This window comes from Nerophis lumbriciformis, linkage group LG20 (assembly GCF_033978685.3).
Source record: "Nerophis lumbriciformis linkage group LG20, RoL_Nlum_v2.1, whole genome shotgun sequence".
In the NCBI taxonomy this organism is placed as follows: domain Eukaryota; kingdom Metazoa; phylum Chordata; class Actinopteri; order Syngnathiformes; family Syngnathidae; genus Nerophis; species Nerophis lumbriciformis.
In genome coordinates, this window is record NC_084567.2 from 40,303,604 (window position 1) to 40,328,470 (window position 24,867).

Consider the following 24,867-nt stretch of genomic DNA (forward strand, 5'->3'; position numbering starts at 1 on the left):
GACATGCTATAATTAACCACACTGGAAAGAGAGACATGCTTTGTCCTCGCTGATGGATCATATACCGCCAACTACACGTCACTGGCATCTAACCATGATGGACAAAATGCTGCTTGATGCATGCAGTGAAAGTCACGGCACAACTCAACTCTGGCACGTTCACACTCGAGCACTGAAAGACACTCCGTGTATGTTGCACATACTGTACATGTACTGTACATGCAAGCACGCACAGCGCTTACATGTTGTGTTTACATGTGAAGGATTTCCACTATAGGTGTTTTGTACTCTTCAATTAAAAGGCATGAAATGAATATTGTAGTGCGCTTTAGAAAGACTATGAAGATGTCACTTAGGTCCACTCTAGTGGACAAATATACATTATAAAATCAATAAGAAAACGGGAGCTCTAATTTGGGAGTCTGAATTAGGATCAGAAGTTCCTATATAAACATTGCGTACTCACGTCACCTTTTTGTATTGATTACTGCAGCTGTGCACTGGATTCATTCACAAATACAAACTACAACTCACAAACACTTTAGAGTTAGGCTCCACCATCAGAATGTGTACTTAAACTTATAAAGATCACATGGATATTATTCAGTGAGTTGATTCACCAAAACTAACCTGTTATACAGGAGGAAAAAGCACACAGGACGTTTCAATTGTTCACAGACTGGTCGCGCTCATCAGAATGACAAGACACTTCCGGTCTGCAGGTGACAGCATTCAATTGGGAAGAAACGCCCTACTGCCCCCTACTGACCAATGTGAATACTGATAACCAAAAGCAGTTAAGTTGTCACGTTGTGTAAATGGTAAATAAAAAACAGAATGCAATGATTTGCAAATCCTTTTCAACTTATATTCAATTGAATAAGTGCCTTGACATAACTTCTGTTGGGAATTGGCGCTATATAAGTGAAACTGACTTGACTTTATTTATGCCCAGTGACCCCGCTTCTCGGCAAAGTCAGAATAGTTGGACGAGCTGCAAATAAAATGGACGACTGAATGGTTGGAAATGAAACGGTTTGTTTCAACAATCACTGATTGGGAGTCTTGCAAGTAAAGTGGAAGTGTTAAACTGGGTTAAACATGTGGGTATCTACGACATACTTGCCAACCTTGAGACCTCCGATTTCGGGAGATGGGGGGTGGGGGGCGTGGTTAAGATATATATATATGTATAAAAAATACTTGACTTTCAGTGAATTCTAGCTATATATATATATTTTTTTATTACATATATATATAATAAATGATTATTTATTTATATATATATATATATATATATATATATATATATATATATATATATATATATATATATATATATATATATATATATATATATATATATATAAATAAATAAAATAAATACTTGAATTTCAGTGTTCATTTATTTACACATATACACACACATAACACTCATCTACTCATTGTTGAGTTAAGGGTTGAAATCAAAGGCGATGGCTGTTTACAACCCCCGTCCCTTAGAAACAGCTGTTGCCATGTAATCAGGGAAAGTCCAAATAAAAGAGGAGGCGTACAATCTTTCGCCAGAGCGTGGTGAGACTGAATGGTTGGAAATGACACGGTTTGTTTCAACAATCACTGATTGGGAGTCTTGCAAGTAAAGTGGAAGTGTTAAACGGGGTCAAACATGTGGGTATCTACGACATACTTGCCAACCTTGAGACCTCCGATTTCGGGAGATGGGGGGTGGGGGGCGTGGTTAAGATATATATATATGTATAAAAAATACTTGACTTTCAGTGAATTCTAGCTATATATATATTTTTTTTTATTACATATATATATAATAAATGATTATTTATATATATATATATATATATATATATATATATATATATATATATATATATATATATATATATATATATAAATAAATAAAATAAATACTTGAATTTCAGTGTTCATTTATTTACACATATACACACACATAACACTCATCTACTCATTGTTGAGTTAAGGGTTGAAATCAAAGGCGATGGCTGTTTACAACCCCCGTCCCTTAGAAACAGCTGTTGCCATGTAATCAGGGAAAGTCCAAATAAAAGAGGAGGCGTACAATCTTTCGCCAGAGCGTGGTGAGACTGAATGGTTGGAAATGACACGGTTTGTTTCAACAATCACTGATTGGGAGTCTTGCAAGTAAAGTGGAAGTGTTAAACGGGGTCAAACATGTGGGTATCTACGACATACTTGCCAACCTTGAGACCTCCGATTTCGGGAGATGGGGGGGGTGGGGGGCGTGGTTAAGATATATATATATGTATAAAAAATACTTGACTTTCAGTGAATTCTAGCTATATATATATATATTTTTTTATTACATATATATATATATATATATATATATATATATAATAAATTATTATTTATTTATATATATATATATATATATATATATATATATATATATATATATATATATATATATATATATATATATATATATAAATAAATAAAATAAATACTTGAATTTCAGTGTTCATTTATTTACACATATACACACACATAACACTCATCTACTCATTGTTGAGTTAAGGGTTGAAATCAAAGGCGATGGCTGTTTACGACCCCCGTCCCTTAGAAACAGCTGTTGCCATGTAATCACGGAAAGTCCAAATAAAAGAGGAGGCGTACAATCTTTCGCCAGAGCGTGGTGAGACTGTACAAAGAGTACAGTCCAGACGTCTCTCCTCAATTGAGCCAAATTTAATTCTGTCTCTGTTTAATTCCTTGCTTCTTGTCTTGTTTAATAGATGTCATCAGTGTTTGAATCTGACAGTAATTTGTTATTATCTGGAAAAACTACAAACTTCTCTTTGTGTTTCCATGCATGCGGTTCTCAATGGATCTGTCTACTTCAGTCTTAAAGTAAATATGGCTGCATGCTGCGCTGCCTCTGCTTATTTGGTGCTTCAGTCTTATGTAATGGCTGCAAACGCGGGTTGGTCCAGTCTTACTGATGTGTGTGAGTGGGTGGTAATAGAAGCAAAAGGAGGCTTCTCACCCTCTTTTAACAAGGAGCCTTGGCACTGCGGCGATGTCTAATAAGTGCTAAGTTTCATGCAAAGTGGCTACTGCAGGGACATCAAGGAGGGAGGATCATTTTTTAGACACTGCGTGAATGGAGGCTTCTCACAGGATGACATAACTTCTGGAAATGAACTGGCTCAGAATGGCCAAAGGTATAGATGTGTGTGTCCAAGTTGAAGGAAACTGCAGCCTGTCTTCTTCTAATGGATTTATTACAATCTTTGCAAGCTGGGTAGCGTTTGCTGTGGTCTGGAACAACATGGCACACAAACAACTTTGAGACATGCAGCCAATATCACATACAGATAATGTGTCATGAGACATGCAAATATAAATGAAATACACAGAGGACATAAGTAAAGGAAATTAAATGAGCTTAAATATACCAACAAACGAGGCATAATGATGCAATATGTACATACAGCTAGCCCAAATAGCATGTTAGCATCGATTAGCTCGCAGTCATGGATTGACCAAATATGCCTGAATCAATAACATCAACAAAGCTCACCTTTGTGCATTCACGCACAGCATAAAACGTTTGGTGGACAAAATGAGACATAGAAGGAGTGGCATGAAACACTTCTTTCTGTGGCAGTGTCGGAGAAAGTTGTACATGTGAACAAACTACGGTCAGTTCAAGGACCGCCGAAATTAGTAGGACAAAACGGCGCTTGCCAAAACCTCTCATCAGTGAAGCATGTTTAATATAAACGGTGTGATTTCTAACAATTAGGAAGGTTGGTGTCATGTTTGTCCTCTGACCAGCTTTTCCTCCCAGGGAATTAAAGTCACTGGTCAATCCCAAGTTCTTTCGATGACATATATGCTGAGTAAGAAGGACCATCAAGACAGAATAGGAATATTATCAAGTTTTACTGAAGCTTCAGGAGACCAGCCCAGACCAATACATTCATACCGGCTTCTCAAATTGGTCTAACATTCAAACGGAAAAAAATGTATTTTTATTAATTTTTTTTTTTTCATAAAAAAATACAATCATGTGTGCTTACGGACTGTATCCCTGCAGACTGTATTGATATATATTGATATATAATATAGGAACCAGAAATATTAATAACAGAAAGAAACAACCCTTTTGTGTGAATGAGTGTAAATAAGTGTAAATGGGGGAGGGAGGTTTTTTGGGTTGGTGCACTAATTGTGTTTTTATGTTGATTTAATCAATTAAAATTTAAAAATTTAAAAAATTAAAAATAAAAATTCTATTTTGTATTTTTATTTTTTAATTATTTTTTTGTGCGGCCCGGTACCAATCGATCCACGGACCGGTACCAGGCCGCAGGGCCCGGTGGTTGGGAAACACTGGTCTAAAACACTAAACAGACCTCTGTAGACAAAAATAAACTGGTATACAGAGTATACAATGGAAAAGTACCAGATACTCCAAACATGACTATGAATAAAGAAAGAACTCTTAAACATATATGCATTCTCCACACCTCCTACAGAAAATATATTAAAACAAAAAATATATATTTCTGTGTTCACACATCTCTGAAAGAGGTCCAGGGAGCCACCGGGGCGGCGCTAAAGAGCGGCGGGTTGCCGACCGCCGGTATGACCCAAACTAAACTAAATTGCCACAAGAGAAAGGCGCCAAATAGTTTAAGCGCAGTGAGCGCACTGAATGGTGAATTGCTCGTCCTCCTGATTAATTCATCAGCTCCTCGCCACGCCAAGAGCGACCGGCGTGTCGTGTGATTTATAATTCAACACGCCGTTTGATGGTTTTTCTTTTCATTCGGCCTCCTTTTGAAAACACCTTTTTTAAGTGTCGATAATACGCCGCTTGTGGTTACCCGGAGCTCAGTCCCCTTGAGTAGAAGAAAAAAAAAAGAAAAATGTTCATTTGATTGTTAATAATTGAAATGAAAGAATAAATGGGGTGTTTTTTTTATCTGCCGGCTTCTGTCAGACGAGAGAAATGAGGAGAGATTCTTGTTTCCAAGGTAACCGTGAGGCTGATTCGGCTCCAGTATCGCAGCAATGGGGCTTTTGACAGTTGCTAGAACACTCTGAGCTCAAACTCCACCAAATGCCGCCTGCTGTTTTTTTGGAGCGTACACACACACACACACACACACACACACACACACACACACACATAAAAACACACACACACACTCATGATGAGGACACAAGTTGCGTGTGACAGAAAGTGTGTGACAGCTGGTAAGATGGATGACACTGACTTGCCGTGTGATTAATGGCCTGTCCACTTTGGGCTCCATATTACGCAGAAAGCGAGGCGATAAAAGCAGACTGCAGAGGCAGTTGGCATCAAACTCGCATCCTCACTTAACTCCGACACGACATCTATTAAAGTGGGATGAACTCTCATCCTCCTTCTCGCTATCTGCTGTACACTCGGAACAAATAAGCACAATCCTGTATGGCTCGTCACAGTGGTGATGCTCACCGAATTACTGTTTCGTACTCTAAATCAGTGTTTTTCAACCACTGTGCCGCGGCACACTAGTGTACCGTGAGATACTGTCTGGTGTGCCTATGTAATTTCACCTAATTGGGTTAAAAATATTTTTTTACAAACCAGTAATTATAATCCGCAAATGTGCCGTTGTTGTTGAGTGTCGGTGCTGTTTAGAGCTCGGCAGAGTAACCGTGTAATACTCTTCCGTGCCAGTAGGTGGCAGCAGGTAGCTAATTGCTTTGTAGATGTCGGGAACAACGGAAATGGTTTGCAGGTAAAAAGGTGTCTAATGCTTAAACCAAAAATAAACAAAAGGCGAGTGCCGTTAAGAAAAGGCATTGAAGCTTAGGGAAGGCTATGCAGAACTAAAACTGAACTGGCTGCAAAGTAAACAAAAACAGATTGCTGGACGACAGCAAAGACTTACAGCGTGTGGAGCAGACGGCGTCCACAAATGACATGATGATCAACAACAAAATAGGAGCGTAAGACAAGAACTAAAACACTACGAACAGGAAAACACCAAAAAAGAATAAAAAATTGGCTGCAAAGTAAATAAAAATAGAATGCTGGACGACAGCAAAGACTTACAGCGTGTGGAGTAGACGGTGTCCACAAATGACATGATGATCAACAACAAAATAGGAGAGTTAGACAAGAACTAAAACACTACACACAGGAAAATGCCAAAAAAAGAAACTGAACTGGCTGCAAAGTAAACAAAAACAGAATGCTGGACGACAGCAAAGACTTACAGCGCGTGGAGCAGACGGCGTCCACAACTGACATGACGATCAACAACAAAATAGGAGCGTAAGACAAGAACTAAAACACTACACACAGGAAGACAACAAAAAAACAAAAATGAATTGGCTGCAAAGTAAACAAAAACAGAATGCTGGACGACAGCAAAGACTTACGGCGTGTGGAGCAGACGGCGTCCACAACTGACATGACGATCAACAACAAAATAGGAGCGCAAGACAAGAACTAGAACACTACACACAGGAAAACACCAAAAAAAAAAAAAAATTGGCTGCAAAGTAAATAAAAACAGAATGCTGGACGACAGCAAAGACTTACGGCGTGTGGAGCAGACGGCGTCCACAAATGACATGACGATCAACAGCAAAATAGGAGCGTAAGACAAGAACTAAAACACTACACACAGGAAAACACCAAAAAAAAAAAAAGGAACTGAATTGGCTGCAAAGTAAACAAAAACAGAATGCTGGACGACAGCAAAGACTTGCGGCGTGTGGAGCAGACGGCGTCCACAAATGACATGACGATCAACAACAAAATAGGAGCGTAAGACAATAACTAAAACACTACACACAGGAAAACACCAAAAAAAAAAACTGAATTGGCTGCAAAGTAAATAAAAACAGAACGCTGGACGACGGCAAAGACTTACAGCGTGTGGAGCAGACGGCGTCCACAAATGACATGACGATCAACAACAAAATAGGAGCGTAAGACAAGAACTAAAACACTACACACAGGAAAACACCAAAAAAAAAAACTGAATTGGCTGCAAAGTAAATAAAAACAGAACGCTGGACGACGGCAAAGACTTACAGCGTGTGGAGCAGACGGCGTCCACAAATGACATGACGATCAACAACAAAATAGGAGCGCAAGACAAGAACTAGAACACTACACACAGGAAAACACCAAAAAAAACAACTGAATTGGCTGCAAAGTAAATAAAAACAGAACGCTGGACGACAGCAAAGACTTACAGCGTGTGGAGCAGACGGTGTCCACAAATGTCATGACGATCAATAACAAAATAGGAGCATAAGACAAGAACTAAAACACTACACACAGGAAAACACCAAAAAAAAAAAAAGGAATTGGCTGCAAAGTAAACAAAAACAGAATGCTGGACGACGGCAAAGACTTACAGCGTGTGGAGCAGACGGCGTCCACAAATGACATGACGATCAACAACAAAATAGGAGCGTAAGACAAGAACTAAAACACTACACACAGGAAAACGCCAAAAAAAAAAAATGAACTGGCTGCAAAGTAAACAAAAACAGAATGCTGGACGACAGGAAAGACTTACGGCGTGTGGAGCAGACGGCGTCCACAAATGACATGACGATCAACAACAAAATAGGAGCGTAAGACAAGAACTAAAACACTACACACAGGAAAACACCAACAACAACAAAAATGAATTGGCTGCAAAGTAAACAAAAACAGAACGCTGGACGACAGCAAAGACTTACAGCGTGTGGAGCAGACGGTGTCCACAAATGACATGACGATCAACAACAAAATAGGAGCGTAAGACAATAACTAAAACACTACACACAGGAAAACACCAAAAAAAAAAACAGAACTGGCTGCAAAGTAAACAAAAACAGAATGCTGGACGACAGCAAAGACTTACGGCGTGTGGAGCAGACGGCGTCCACAAATGACATGACGATCAACAACAAAATAGGACCGTAAGACAAGAACTAAAACACTACACACAGGAAAATGCCAAACAAAGAAACTGAACTGGCTGCAAAGTAAACAAAAACAGAATGCTGGACGACAGCAAAAACTTACTGCGTGTGGAGCAGACGGCTTCCACAAATGACATGACAATCAACAACAAAATAGGAGCGCAAGACAAGAACTAAAACACTACACACAGGAAAACACACAAAAAAAAACTGAATTGGCTGCAAAGTAAATAAAAACAGAACGCTGGACGACAGCAAAGACTTACAGCGTGTGGAGCAGACGGCGTCCACAAATGACATGACGATCAACAACAAAATAGGAGCGTAAGACAAGAACTAAAACACTACACACAGGAAAACACCAAAAAAAGAAACTGAACTGGCTGCAAAGTAAACAAAAACAGAATGCTGGACGACAGCAAAGACTTACAGCGTGTGGAGCAGACGGCGCCCACAAATGACATGACGATCAACAACAAAATAGGAGTGTAAGACAAGAACTAAAACACTACACACAGGAAAACGCCAAAAAAAGAAACTGAACTGGCTGCAAAGTAAACAAAAACAGAATGCTGGACGACAGCAAAGTCTTACAGCGTGTGGAGCAGACGGCGTCCACAAATGACATGACGATCAACAACAAAATAGGAGCGTGAGACAAGAACTAAAACACTACACACAGGAATACGCCAAAAAAAGAAACTGAACTGGCTGCAAAGTAAACAAAAACAGAATGCTGGACGACAGCAAAGACTTACAGCGTGTGGAGCAGACGGCGTCCACAAATGACATGATGATCAACAACAAAATAGGAGTGCAAGACAAGAACTAAAACACTACACACAGGAAAACACAAAAAAAAAAAAAAAAAAAAATTGGCTGCAAAGTAAATAAAAACAGAATGCTGGACGACAGCAAAGATTTACGGCGTGTGGAGGAGACGGCGTCCACAAATGACATGACGATCAACAACAAAATAGGAGCGCAAGACAAGAACTAAAACACTACACACAGGAAAACACACAAAAAAAAAAAAGAATTGGCTGCAAAGTAAATAAAAACAGAATGCTGGACGACAGCAAAGACTTACGGCGTGTGGAGCAGACGGCGTCCACAAATGACATGACAATCAACAATAAAATAGGAGTGCAAGACAAGAACTAAAACACTACACAAAGGAAAACACCTAAAAAAAAACAGAACTGGCTGCAAAGTAAACAAAAACAGATTGCTGGACGACGGCAAAGACTTACAGCGTGTGGAGCAGACGGCGTCCACAAATGACATGACGATCAAGAACAAAATAGGAGCGTAAGACAAGAACTAAAACACTACACACAGGAAAACACCAAAAAAAGAAACTGAACTGGCTGCAAAGTAAACAAAAACAGAATGCTGGACGACAGCAAAGACTTACAGCGTGTGGAGCAGACGGTGTTCACAAATGACATGATGATCAATAACAAAATAGGAGCGTAAGACAAGAACTAAAACACTACACACAGGAAAACGCCAAAAAAAGAAACTGAACTGGCTGCAAAGTAAACAAAAACAGAATGCTGGACGACAGCAAAGACTTACAGCGTGTGGAGCAGACGGCGTCCACATATGACATGACGATCAACAACAAAATAGGAGCGTAAGACAAGAACTAAAACACTACACACAGGAAAACACCAACAAAAAAAAAATGAAATGGCTGCAAAGTAAACAAAAACAGAATGCTGGACGACAGCAAAGACTTACAGCGAGTGGACCAGACGGCGTCCACAAATGACATGACGATCAACAACAAAATAGGAGCGTAAGACAAGAACTAAAACACTACACACAGGAAAACGCCAAAAAAAGAAACTGAACTGGCTGCAAAGTAAACAAAAACAGAATGCTGGACGACAGCAAAGACTTACAGCGTGTGGAGCAGACGGCGTCCACAAATGACATGACGATCAAGAACAAAATAGGAGCGTAAGACAAGAACTAAAACACTACACACAAGAAAACGCCAAAAAGAAAACTGAACTGGCTGCAAAGTAAACAAAAACAGAATGCTGGACGACAGCAAAGACTTACAGCATGTGGAGCAGACGGCGTCCACAAATGACATGACGATCAACAACAAAATAGGTGCGTAAGACAAGAACTAAAACACTACACACAGGAAAACGCCAAAAAAAAAAAATGAACTGGCTGCAAAGTAAACAAAAACAGAATGCTGGACGACAGCAAAGACTTACAGCGTGTGGAGCAGACGGTGTTCACAAATGACATGACGATCAACAACAAAATAGGAGCGTAAGACAAGAACTAAAACACTACACACAGGAAAACGCCAAAAAAAAAAAATGAACTGGCTGCAAAGTAAACAAAAACAGAATGCTGGACGACAGCAAAGACTTACAGCGTGTGGAGCAGACGGCGTCCACAAATGACATGACGATCAAGAACAAAATAGGAGCGTAAGACAAGAACTAAAACACTACACACAAGAAAACGCCAAAAAAAAAACTGAACTGGCTGCAAAGTAAACAAAAACAGAATGCTGGACGACAGCAAAGACTTACAGCGTGTGGAGAAGACGGCGTCCACAAATGACATGATGATCAACAACAAAATAGGTGCGTAAGACAAGAACTAAAACACTACACACAAGAAAACGCCAAAAAAAAAACTGAACTGGCTGCAAAGTAAACAAAAACAGAATGCTGGACGACAGCAAAGACTTACAGCGTGTGGAGCAGACGGCGTCCACAAATGACATGACGATCAAGAACAAAATAGGAGCGTAAGACAAGAACTAAAACACTACACACAGGAAAACACCAAAAAAAGAAACTGAACTGGCTGCAAAGTAAACAAAAACAGAATGCTGGACGACAGCAAAGACTTACAGCGTGTGGAGCAGACGGTGTTCACAAATGACATGACGATCAACAACAAAATAGGAGCGTAAGACAAGAACTAAAACACTACACAGGAAAACGCCCCCCCAAAAAAATGAACTGGCTGCAAAGTAAACAAAAACAGAATGCTGGACGACAGCAAAGACTTACAGCGTGTGGAGCAGACGGCGTCCACAAATGACATGACGATCAACAACAAAATAGGAGCGTAAGACAAGAACTAAAACACTACACACAGGAAAACGCCAAAAAAAGAAACTGAACTGGCTGCAAAGTAAACAAAAACAGAATGCTGGACGACAGCAAAGACTTACAGCGTGTGGAGCAGACGGCGTCCACAAATGACATGACGATCAAGAACAAAATAGGAGCGTAAGACAAGAACTAAAACACTACACACAAGAAAACGCCAAAAAAAAAACTGAACTGGCTGCAAAGTAAACAAAAACAGAATGCTGGACGACAGCAAAGACTTACAGCGTGTGGAGCAGACGGCGTCCACAAATGACATGACGATCAACAACAAAATAGGAGCGTAAGACAAGAACTAAAACACTACACACAGGAAAACGCCAAAAAAAAAAAAATGAACTGGCTGCAAAGTAAACAAAAACAGAATGCTGGACGACAGCAAAGACTTACAGCGTGTGGAGCAGACGGCGTCCACAAATGACATGACGATCAACAACAAAATAGGAGCGTAAGACAAGAACTAAAATAGTTAGATAGATATAGACAATTACATCATGTGTTGCCTTCATTATAACACTTATATAAGACTTTTAAAGTCATTTTGATCGTAGGATATTATAGCTAATATAGACACTTACGTCATGCGTTGTCTTCATTATAACACTTATTTACGGCTTTTAAAGTCATTTTGATAGTAGGCTATTATAGCTAATATAGACACTTACATCACGTGTTTCCTTCATTATAACACTTATATGAGACTTTTAAAGTCATTTTGATAGTAGGCTATTATAGCTAATATAGACACTTACATCACGTGTTGCCTTCATTATAACACTTATATAAGACTTTGAAGTCATTTTGATAGTAGGCCATTGTAGCTGATATAGACACTTACGTCATGTGTTGCCTTCATTATAACACCTATATAAGGCTTTTAACGTCATTTTGATAGTAGGTTATTATAGCTAATATAGACACTTACATAATGTGTTGCCTTCATTATAACACTTATATAAGACGTTTGAAGTCATTTTGATAGTAGGCTAATATAGACACTTACATAATGTGTTGCCTTCATTAAAACACTTATATAAGACTTCTGAAGTCATTTTGATAGTAGGCTATTATAGCTGATATAGACACTTACATCATGTGTCGCCTTCATTATAACACTTATATAAGACTTCTGAAGTCATTTTGTTAGTAGACTATTATAGCTGATATAGACACTTACATCATGTGTTGCCTTCATTATAACACTTATATGAGACTTTTAAAGTCATTTTGATAGTAGGCTATTATGGGTATCATAGACACTTACATCACATGTTTCCTTCATTATAACACTTATATGAGACTTTCAAAGTCATTTTGATAGTAGGCTACTATAGCTAATATAGACACTTACATCATGTGTTGCCTTCATTATAACACTTATATAAGACTTTTAAAGTAATTTTGATCGTAGGTTATTATAGCTAATATAGACACTTACATCATGTGTTGCCTTCATTATAACACTTATATAAGACTTTTAAAGTCATTTTGATAGTAGGCTAATATAGACACCCACATCGTATGTTGCCTTTATTATAACACTTATATAAGACTTTTGAAGTCACTTTGATAGTAGGCTAATATAGACACTTACATAATGTGTTGTCTTCATTATAACACTCATATACGGCTTTTAAAGTCATTTTGATAGTAGGCTATTATAGCTAATATAGACACTTTTGTTATGCGTTGTCTTCATTATAACACTTATTTACGGCTTTTCAAGTCATTTTGATAGTAGGCTATTATAGCTAATATAGACACTTACATCATGTGTTGCCTTCATTATAACACTTATATAAGACCTTTGAAGTCATTTTGATAGTAGGCTACTATGGGTGATATAGACACTTACGTCACGGGTTTCCTTCATTATAACACTTATATGAGACTTTTAAAGTCATTTTGATTGTAGGCTATTATAGCTAATATAGACACTTACATCATGTGTTGCCTTCATTATAACACTTATATAAGACTTTTAAAGTCATTTTGATAGTAGGCTATTATAGCTAATATAGACACTTACGTCATGCGTTGCCTTCATTATAACACTTATATAAGACTTTTGAAGTCATTTTGATAGTAGGTTATTATAGCTGATATAGACACTTACATCATGTGTTGCCTTCATTATAACACTTATACACAGCTTTTCATTTTTTTACGGCTCCAGACATATTTGTATTTTTTGGTCCATTATGGCTCTGTCAACGTTTTTGGGTTGCCGACTCCTGTGCCAGTTCCGTCATTGGCAGCAAGGCAATAGAGTGGGTATAGTTCATACGGCGGGAGCGCGCAGGAACACCGAAGCGCGCGTGCACAGCTGTCAGCACCAAGGACAGCAGCCTCTCAAAGCCCGCAGCGACCTTCAAGGAATCCCCGGGCGTGAGAGCACCGGCAAGCGGCCGCGGACTGCAGGAGACGCCGCGTGGAGAGACGGAGATGTTCCCCGCAGGAAGAAGGTGCAAGATGACGACGGCGGCGCTCATTCCTCCGCATTGCACATAAACCCGCAGCTTTTCTCAGCGGTTCCCCGGCTCTTTCTTCCACCACCCCCACCCCCCACCCTCCCTTTCGCGTGTGCCTCCATCTTCCACAACGCCCACACGCGTCGTGTCTGCCGAGCCGCGCTGCTGCCCAGAAGCCTCCCGAGCACCGCGGAGAGGAGGCGGCGGAGTGACCGGGCGGCGAGCTTGCGTTTGCTGCTGGACAAGATGCGGCTCCTAATGCTGGCTGTGCTGCTCTCCTGCTCGTGCGCGCGGGCCGGCTGCGAGCCCAAGATCGTCAACATCGGCGCCGTCCTCAGCCAGAAGAGGTACGAGCAGGTGTTCAAAGACGCCGTCACCCAGGCCAACCAGGTCTACGGCCGGGACAAGTTCAAGCTGACGGCCATCTCCGTTACGCACAAGCCCAACGCCATCCAGATGGCTCTGTCGGTGTGCGAGGACCTCATCTCCAGTCAGGTAAAAAACTCCAACAAGGTTGGAATTTAGGAAATATTTCCTGCATGTCCGTGTCACGTGTCTTTCCTCACTCTGTTGCCATGGTTACGTCAGCATCACTCAACTCTGCATATAGCTGCACGCAGCTTGTGTGGGCGGCTTTTTTTACTCTCAATCCAAACATTGAAGATTTTAAACCAGATTTGGGCAAAATGCGGCCTTTTTCAACCACTGTGCCGCGGCACACGAGTGTACCGTGAGATATTGTCTGGTGTGCCGTGGGGAATTATGCAATTTCACCTAATTTCACCTAATTGGCAGGAAAAAATACTTTTTTTGCAAACCATCCATCTTCTTCCGCTTATCCGAGGTCCGGTCGCGGGGGCAGCAGCCTAAGCAGAGAAGCCCAGACTTCCCTCTCCCCAGGCCATTTCGTCCAGCTCTTCCCGGGGGGTCCCGAGGCGTTCCAATCCAATCCAATCCACTTTATTTATATAGCACATTTAAACAGAGGTGGGTAGTAACGCGCTACATTTACTCCGTTACATCTACTTGAGTAACTTTTGGGATAAATTGTACTTCTAAGAGTAGTTTTAATGCAACTTTCTTTTACTTTTACTTGAGTATATTTATAGAGAAGAAACGCTACTTTTACTCCGCTACTTTTATCTACATTCAGCTCGCTACTCGCTACTAATTTCTATCGATCTGTTAATGCACGCTTTGTTTGTTTTGGTCTGTCAGACAGACCTTCAAAGTGCCTGCGTTACTGGTGACGTTTCACTCCGTTCCACCAATAAAATGCAGTCACTGGTGACGTTTGACTCCGTTCCACCAATCAAATGCAGTCACTGGTGACGTTGGACCAATCAAACAGAGCCAGGCGGTCACATGACCTGACTTAAACAAGTTGAAAAACTTATTGGGGTGTTACCATTTAGTGGTCAATTGTACGGAATATGTACTGTACTGTGCAATCTACTAATAAAAGTTTCAATCAATCAATCAAAAGTGTGAAGGAAAAAAGACACGTTTTTATTTCAACCGTACATCCCGTCACAAGCCTAAAGACTGACTGCACAGTTCCTGTCTTCACAATAAAAGTGCCGCTCCATCGCGCCTGCACTTACAAAATAAGAGTCTCCGAAAGCCAGCGCAAACAAGCTAGCAAGCTACGGAATTTGCCGCCAATGTATTTCTTGTAAAGTGTGTGAAAACGAATATGGAAGCTGGACAAATAAGATGCCAAAAACCAACCACTTTCATGTGGTATTAGACAGAAAGGAGGAACTTTTCTTCTCCTCCATTTGAAAACGTGGATGTATCAGCACTACTGTCTGATTACAATCAATGCAAGTCATCAGAATCAGGTAATACACCAACTTATATTCTTGTCTTCATGAAAGAAAGGAATCTATATGTGTTAAACATGCATGTATATTCATTAAAACACCTTTAACATGTAAACAAAAACGGCAAACTAAATATAAATGATATACTGTATATATCAATTTATGTGTATATAAATATATATATATATATATACATATATATATATATATATATATATACATATATATATAAATACATATATATATATATATATATATATATATATATATATATATATATATATATATATATATATATATATATATATATATATATATATATATATATGATATGTGTGTGTATGTTACTCATCAGTTACTCAGTACTTGAGTAGTTTTTTCACAACATACTTTTTACTTTTACTCAAGTAAATATTTGGGTGACTACTCCTTACTTTTACTTGAGTAATAAATCTCTAAAGTAACAGTACTCTTACTTGAGTACAATTGCTGGCTACTCTACCCACCTCTGCATTTAAACAACAAAAATGTTTCCAAAGTGCTGCACAACAAGATTGAAAACAATATTAAAAACAATATTCAATATTATCCTTAGCTCCACCAATGACAGAATAAAAACAAAAAATAAATAAATATAAAAACAATATAAAAACAATATAGATATATGATTAAAAACTATTTTAAAGGGAAAAAACTATTAAATCGGTAAATAGAAATCAAAATTTATAAAAAATAAAAAAAATCACAGAGGACCACACAACTCACGTAGTGTTAAAAGCCAAAGAATAAAAGTGGGTCTTAAGACAAGACTTAAAACACTCCAAGCTCGCCGGGAGACATAGTTTTCCCAACGTGTCCTGGGTCTTCCCCGTGTGGCCTCCTGCCGGTCAAGTCTGAGAGGACTTTGGGCCTAAGCAGGTTTGTGCAATAACAGCCCAGACACTTACCTGTATGTGCTCGTTGACAAAATGTTCCGTTCGGCCGCGATAGACCCACTCGCCCTTGGTAATCTCCCGCTGTTCCGGAACAGTCCACCGAGGCTCTTCGCTATCGCAGTGAAACCACAGCAGGATTTGACCGTTAACTTCACAGCTCGGCCAGGCGGTCACTTTAGCAAAATCCGGCACTGAAATGCAGAGTGTGTGCAAATAAAAATCTCTAAATTAAGTCTTTGTTACTTAGAACATGTTCCCCTAGTGTCCAAAAAACTCTAAATTAAGTCTTTGTTACTTAGAATATGTTCCCCTAGTGTCCAAAAAACTCTAAATCAAGTCTGTTACTTAGAATATGTTCCCCTAATGTCCAAAAAACTCTAAATTAAGTCTTTGTTACTTAGAATATGTTTCCCTAGTGTCCAAATAACTCTAAATTAAGTCTTTGTTACTTACAATATTTTCCCGCAGTGTCCAAATAACTCTAAATTAAGTCTTTGTTACTTAGAATATGTTCCCCTAGTGTCCAAATAACTCTAAATTAAGTCTTTGTTACTTACAATATGTTCCCCTAGTGTCCAAATAACTCTAAATTAAGTCTTTGTTACTTACAATATGTTCCCCTAGTGTCCAGAAAACTCTAAATTAAGTCTTTGTTACCTAGAATATGTTCCCCTAGTGTCCAAATAACTCTAAATTAAGTCTTTGTTACTTAGAATATGTTCCCCTAGTGTCCAAATAACTCTAAATTTAGTCTTTGTTACTTAGAATATGTTCCCTTAGTGTCCAAAAAACTCTAAATTAAGTCTTTGTCACTTAGAATATTTTCCCCTAGTGTCCAAATAACTCTAAATTAAGTCTTTGTTACTTAGAATATGTTCCCCTAGTGTCCATATAACTCTAAATTAAGTCTTTGTTACTTAGAATATGTTCCCCCAGTGTCCAAAAAACTCTAAATTAAGTCTTTGTTACTTAGAATATGTTCCTAGTGTCCAAATAACTCTAAATTAAGTCTTTGTTACTTAGAATATGTTCCCCTAGTGTCCAAAAAACTCTAAATTAAGTCTTTGTCACTTAGAATATTTTCCCCTAGTATCCAAATAACTCTAAATTAAGTCTTTGTTACTTAGAATATGTTCCTCTAGTGTCCAGAAAACTCTAAATTAAGTCTTTGTTACTTACAATATGTTCCCCTAGTGTCCAAATAACTCTAAATTAAGTCTATGTTACTTACAATATGTTCCCCTAGTGTCCAGAAAACTCTAAATTAAGTCTTTGTTACTTAGAATATGTTCCCCTAGTGTCCAAATAACTCTAAATTAAGTCTTTGTTACTTAGAATATGTTCCCCTAGTGTCCAAAAAACTCTAAATTAAGTCTGTTACTTAGAATATGTTCCCCTAGTGTCCAAAAAACTCTAAATTAAGTCTTTGTTACTTAGAATATGTTCCCCTAGTGTCCAAAAAACTCTAAATTAAGTCTTTGTTACTTAGAATATGTTCCCCTAGTGTCCAAATAACTCTAAATTAAGTATTTGTTACTTAAAATATGTTCCCCTAGTGTCCAAATAACTCTAAATTAAGTCTGTTACTTAGAATCAATCAATCAATCAATCAATCTTTATTTATATAGCCCTAAATCACAAGTGTCTCAAAGGGCTGCACAAGCCACAACGACATCCTCGGTACAAAGCCCACATACGGGCAAGGAAAAACTCACTCCAGTGGGACGTCGATGTGAATGACTATGAGAAACCTTGGAGAGGACCTTATATGTGGGTAACCCCCCCCCTCTAGGGGAGACCGAAAGCAATGGATGTCGAGTGGGTCTGACATAATATTGTGAGAGTCCAGTCCATAGTGGATCCAACATAATAGTAAGAGTCCAGTCCATAGTGGGGCCAGCAGGACACCATCCCGAGCGGAGACGGGTCAGCAGCGCAGAGATGTTCCCAGCCGATGCACAGGCGAGCGGTCCACCCCGGGTCCCGACTCTGGACAGCCAGCACTTCATCCATGGCCACCGGACCTGTGCCCCCCCCCCTCAAGGAAAAGGGGAGCAGAGGAGAAAAGAAAAGAAACGGCAGATCAACTGGTCTAACAGGGGGGCTATTTAAAGGCTAGAGTATACAAATGAGTTTTAAGATGGGACTTAAATGCTTCTACTGAGGTAGCATCTCTAATTGTTACCGGGAGGGCATTCCATAGTACTGGAGCCCCAATAGAAAACGCTCTATAGCCCGCAGACTTTTTTTGGGCTCTGGGAATCACTAATAAGCCGGAGTTCTTTGAACGCAGATTTCTTGCCGGGACATATGGTACAATGCAATCGACAAGATAGGACGGAGCTAGACCGTGTAGTATTTTATACGTAAGTAGTAAAACCTTAAAGTCACTTCTTAAGTGCACAGGAAGCCAGTGCAGGTGAGCCAGTATAGGTATATATATATGTATATATGTATATAAAGGTATATACAGTATAGGCGTAATATGATCAAACTTTCTTGTTCTTGTCAAAAGTCTAGCAGCCGCATTTTGTACCAACTGTAATTTTTTAATGCTAGACATAGGGAGACCCGAAAATAATACGTTACAGTAGTCGAGACGAGACGTAACGAACGCATGAATAATGATCTCAGCGTCGCTAGTGGATAAAATAGAACGAATTTTAGCGATATTACGGAGATGAAAGAAGGCCGTTTTAGTAACACTCTTAATGTGTGATTCAAACGAGAGAGTTGGGTCGAAGATAATACCCAGATTCTTTACTGATTCGCCTTGTGTAATTGTTTGGTTGTCAAATGTTAAGGTGGTATTATTAAATAAATGTCGGTGTTTAGCAGGACCGATAATCAGCATTTCCGTTTTCTTGGCGTTGAGTTGCAAGAAGTTAGCGGACATCCAATGTTTAATTTCATTAAGACACGCCTCCAGCTGACTACAATCCGGCGTGTTGGTCAGCTTTAGGGGCATGTAGAGTTGGGTGTCATCAGCATAACAATGAAAGCTAACACCGTATTTGCGTATGATGTCGCCTAGCGGCAGCATGTAAATACTAAAGAGTGCAGGGCCAAGAACCGAACCCTGAGGAACTCCGCACGTTACCTTAACATAGTCCGAGGTCACATTATTATGGGAGACGCATTGCATCCTGTCAGTAAGATAAGAGTTAAACCACGACAAAGCTAAGTCTGACATACCAATACGTGTTTTGATACGCTCTAATAAAATATTATGATCGACGGTATCGAAAGCAGCGCTAAGATCAAGAAGCAGCAACATAGATGACGAATCAGAATCCATCGTTAGCAGTAGATCATTAGTCATTTTTGCGAGGGCTGTCTCCGTAGAGTGATTTGCCCTGAAACCGGATTGAAAAGGTTCACAGAGATTGTTAGACACTAAGTGTTCATTTAGCTGCTGTGCGACAATTTTTTCGAGGATTTTCGAAATAAAGGGAAGGTGGGACACCGGTCGGTAGTTTACCATGAGGTCAGGATCAAGGTTAGGTCTTTTGAGCAGAGGATGAATAACCGCTTTCTTGAATGCTAGGGGAACAGTGCCAGAGGAAAGTGATAAGTTTATAATATTTAGCACTGATGGACCTAATAATACAAAAAGCTCCTTGATAAGTTTCCCAGGAAGTGGGTCAAGTAATGTGTTCCCCTAGTGTCCAAATAACTCTAAATTAAGTCTGTTACTTGGAATATGTTCCCCTAGTGTCCAAAAAACTCTAAATTAAGTCTTTGTTACTTAGAATTTGTTCCCCTAGTGTCCAAATAACTCTAAATTAAGTCTGTTACTTGGAATATGTTCCCCTAGTGTCCAAAAAACTCTAAATTAAGTCTTTGTTACTAAGAATCTGTTCCCCTAGTGTCCAAAAAACTCTAAATTAAGTCTGTTACTTAGAATATGTTCCCCTAGTGTCCAAAAAACTCTAAATTAAGTCTTTGTTACTTAGAATATGTTCCCCTAGTGTCCAAATAACTCTAAATTAAGTCTGTTACTTAGAATATGTTCCCCTAGTGTCCAAATAACTCTAAATTAAGTCTTTGTCACTTAGAATATGTTCCCCCAGTGTCCAAATAACTCTAAATTAAGTCTTTGTTACTTAGAATATGTTCCCCTAGTGTCCAAATAACTCTAAATTAAGTCTTTGTTACTTAGAATATGTTCCCCATACTAACGTGTTTCAAAAACATATAACTTTGTCTTCAATTTGAAAAAAAAAAACATTTTATTTTTCACTAAAGAAGGGTTCGGTGAATGCACATATGAAACTGGTGGGGTTCGCTACCTCCAACAAGGTTAAGAACCATTGTGTTAGTCAATGAAAAGCATCTTTTTTTTTAAGTCATTGGAAAGCATGCTGGTTGGGGGCGTGGTGAAGATATATATATATAAGAAATACTTGACTTTCAGTGAATTCTAGCTATATATATATATATATATATATATATATACATATATATATATATATATATATATATATATATATATATATATATATATATACATATATATATATATATATATATATATATATATATATATATATATATATATATATAAATAAATAAAAGAAATACTTGAATTTCAGTGTTCATTTATTTACACATACACACACATAACACTCATCTAGTCATTGTTGAGTTAAGGGTTGAATTGTCCATCCTTGTTCTATTCTCTGTCACTACTTCAGAACACACACATTATACAAATATACATTATAAAATCAATAAGAAAATGGGAGCTCTAATTTGGGAGTCTGAATTAGGATCAGAAGTTCCTATATAAACATTGCGCACTCACGTCGCCTTTTTGTATTGATTACTGCAGCTGTGCACTGGATTCATTCAGAATGTGTACTTAAACTTATAAAGATCACATGGATATTATTCAGTGAGTTGATTCACCAAAACTAACCTGTTATACAGGAGGAAAAAGCCCACAGGACGTTTCAATTGTTCACAGACTGGTCGCGCTCATCAGAATGACAAGACACTTCCGGTCTGCAGGTGATAGCATTCAATTGGGAAGAAACGCCCTACTGCCCCCTACTGACCAATGTGAATACTGATAAATGTGTAATGACAGCTCCAAAAACGAATTCAAACCACAAAATAAAATAAATAAATCAACACAAAAATGTGACACATTATGGGTGGGTCACATATGCATGTACAGTAGATGGCAGTATTGTCCTGTTTAAAAGTGTCACAACATTGCTGTTTACGGCAATGTTGTGAACAGGCTGTCAACACGTCACTCAGGTCCGCATGGAGCTGGAGGGGGCGTGGCCTCCAGCTCCGCCTGAATTTCGGGAGATTTTCGTGAGAAAATTTGTCCCGGGAGGTTTTTGGGAGAGGCGCTGAATTTCGGGAGTCTCCCGGAAAATCCGGGAGGGTTAGCAAGTATGACTTATAGTCCGAAAAATACGATAAAGTTGTCTTATTTTTTTAGTTTTAATGCCATGATTTGAATAGTCCGGAACAGATTTTCAGAGCTAAAATGACTCTACTAATTCATGTTAAATATGCTCCCTTCATACTACATTGTTTATGGTAAACGCATTTTCTTATTTGAAAATAAAGTTTGTTTTACGGCACCAAAATAAAAAAAGAAAGAAATGGGATGAGGAAGAAGTGATTACATATTTTATTGTAAGGAGACAAGACCTGACAGAGTTCTGCGCTCTGAGTGCTTTTCTAGTTAATACAGCCTCAAGCTTCGTTGCCCCCTGAAAGTATTTCAGGCGCCCGAGGACTGTCGGTTCTGGTTGGACTTAAATGTGTTCTACCATTACAACAACACAGGAGAAATATAACCTTAGAAGAAAATCTCATTTAAAACATTTGTATGCGCGTACAACATTTAAAACCTTTAGTATATCAGTATGTGGGATTAAATGGATGAATCAAAGAAATCTAATAAATCAGCAATATGATCCAGTTTAAGAAACTGTTCAAAGTGTTCACAAAGTACACAGAACAATAATTACGATAAACATCTTGAAACCTAATGATAAAGATAAATATTATTTATGTATTTAATATTTGTTTACTGTCTGTGCTTGAACAATACATGATATAGAACACAGGGTTCAAAGCGTGGGAAAAAATAATGGTTTATAGTTCGGGAATTTTTCAGTTACATTTTTTAAACAAAAAAACAAGAACATATTTTTTTTTAACCTAAAGGGTACGGGCTTCCGAACGTAAAAGTTCAGTCGCACTTTTCTAGCAGATATATTTCTCACATTCAACTCATTTTTCTCACATTTAAGTCATTTTCTTCACATTTATGTTTAAATTAAATGTTGATGCTAAATACATACTAATTACATCCAAATGCTAAATTTAAATCTAAATGTTTTTATTGAAAATACATCTAAATGTTATATCTAAACTTAAGTCTTCAATCTAAATGTTAAATCTCAATCTTAAATCCAAACATAAATATTCAATCTAAATCTAAATATTGAATCTAAATCTAAAAACTAAATCTAAATGTAAATAGTATACATCTAAATGTTAAATCAAAACCTAAATGTTAAATCTAAACCTAAATGTTAAATCTAAACCTAAATGAGAAATCTAAATGTAAATATTGAATCTAAATCAGAAAACTAAATGTAAATCTTAGATGCATATCTCAATGTTAAATCTAAATCTATATTTCAATCTTAAAAATACATCTAAATGTTATATCTAAACTTAAGTCGCCCATCTAAATGTTGTATCTAAACTTAAAACTTCAATTTAAATTTTATATCTAAACTTAAGTCTTCAATGTAAATGTTACATCTCAATCTGAATGTTAAATCTAAACATAAATATCCAATCTAAATCTAAATATTAAATCTAATCTTATATCTAAATTTTATATCTAAATGTTGAATCAAAACCTAAATGTTAAATCTAAACCTAAATGAGAAATCTAAATGTAAATATTGAATCTAAATCTAAAAACTAAATGTGAAGCTTAGATGTATATCTAAATGTTGAATCTAAATCTAAATGTGAGCGTTAAATGTTGAATCAAGACCAAAATGTTAAATCTAAACCTAAATGTTAAACCTAAATGTTAAATCTAAATGTTAAATCTAAATGTTAAAAATACATCTAAATGTTATATCTAAACTTAAGTCTTCCATCTAAATGTTGTATCTAAACTTACATCTTCAATTTAAATGTTATATCTAAACTTAAGTCTTCAATGTAAATGTTAAATCTTAATCTAAATGTTAAATCTAAACATAAATATTCAATCTAAATCTTAATATTAAATCTAATCTTATATCTAAATCGTATACCTAAATGTTAAATCTAAACCTAAATGAGAAATCTAAAGGTAAATATTGAATCTAAATCTAAAAACTAAATGTGAAGCTTAGATGTATATCTAAATGTTGAATCTAAATCTAAATGTGAGCGTTAAATGTTGAATCAAGACCAAAATGTTAAATCTAAACCTAAATGTTAAATCTAAATGTTAAATCTCAATCTTAAATCTAAACATAAATATTTAATCTAAATCTAAATATTTAATCTAAATCTAAAAACTAAATCTAAATGTAAATCTTATATCTAAATGTTAAATCTAAACCTAAATGTGAAATCCAAACCTAAATGAGAAATCTTAATGTAAATATTGAATCTAAATAAAAAAAAAAAAATGTAAATCTTAGATGTATATCTCAATGTTAAATCTAAATCTAAATTTCAATCTTAAAAATACATCTAAATGTTATATCTAAACTTAAATCTTCAATTTAAATTGTATATCTAAACTTAAGTCTTCAAAGTAAATGTTAAATCTCAATCTAAATGTTAAATATAAACATAAATATTCAATCTAAATCTAAATATTACATCTAATCTTATATCTAAATGTTAAATCTAAATGTTAAATCAAATCCTGAATGTTAAATCCAAACCTAAATGAGAAATCTAAATGTAAATATTGAATCTAAATCTAAAAACTAAATGTGAAGCTTCGATGTAAAACTAAATGTTAAATCTAAATCTAAATGTGAGCGTTAAATGTTGAATCAAGACCAAAATGTTCAATCTAAACCCAAATGTTAAACCTAAATGTTAAATCTAAATGTTAAATCTAAATGTTAAATCTTAATGTTAAAAATACATCTAAATGTTATATCCAAACTTACGTCTTCCATCTAAATGTTGTATCTAAACTTACATCTTCAATTTAAATGTTATATCTAAACTTAAGTCTTCAATGTAAATGTTAAATCTTAATCTAAATGTTAAATCTAAACATAAATATCCAATCTAAATCTTAATATTAAATCTAATCTTATATCTAAATCTTATATCTAAATCTTATATCTAAATGTTAAATCAAAACCTAAATGTTAAATCTAAACCTAAATGAGAAATCTAAAGGTAAATATTGAATCTAAATCTAAAAACTAAATGTGAAGCTTAGATGTATATCTAAATGTTAAATCTAAATCTAAATGTGAGC

The 24,867-nt window shown here is 37.0% G+C and overlaps 1 protein-coding gene across 7 annotated transcripts in view; it reads left to right on the plus strand.

Annotated features, from left to right (window-relative positions):
* The first annotated feature begins 13,434 nt into the window (after nt 1–13,434).
* Nucleotides 13,435–24,867, plus strand: part of grin1a (glutamate receptor, ionotropic, N-methyl D-aspartate 1a) — a 179,563-nt gene continuing 168,130 nt past the window's right edge. For 2 of the 7 annotated variants that reach the window (XM_061980881.2, XM_061980882.2), the window contains exon 1: nt 13,437–14,113. In XM_061980881.2, the coding sequence (XP_061836865.2) occupies nt 13,865–14,113 (249 nt within the window). In that variant the 5' untranslated portion in view covers nt 13,437–13,864. Of the gene's footprint in view, nt 14,114–24,867 lie in introns of all 7 variants that reach the window. The other 5 variants (XM_061980878.2, XM_061980883.2, XM_061980884.2 and 2 more) reach the window with 5 other exon arrangements.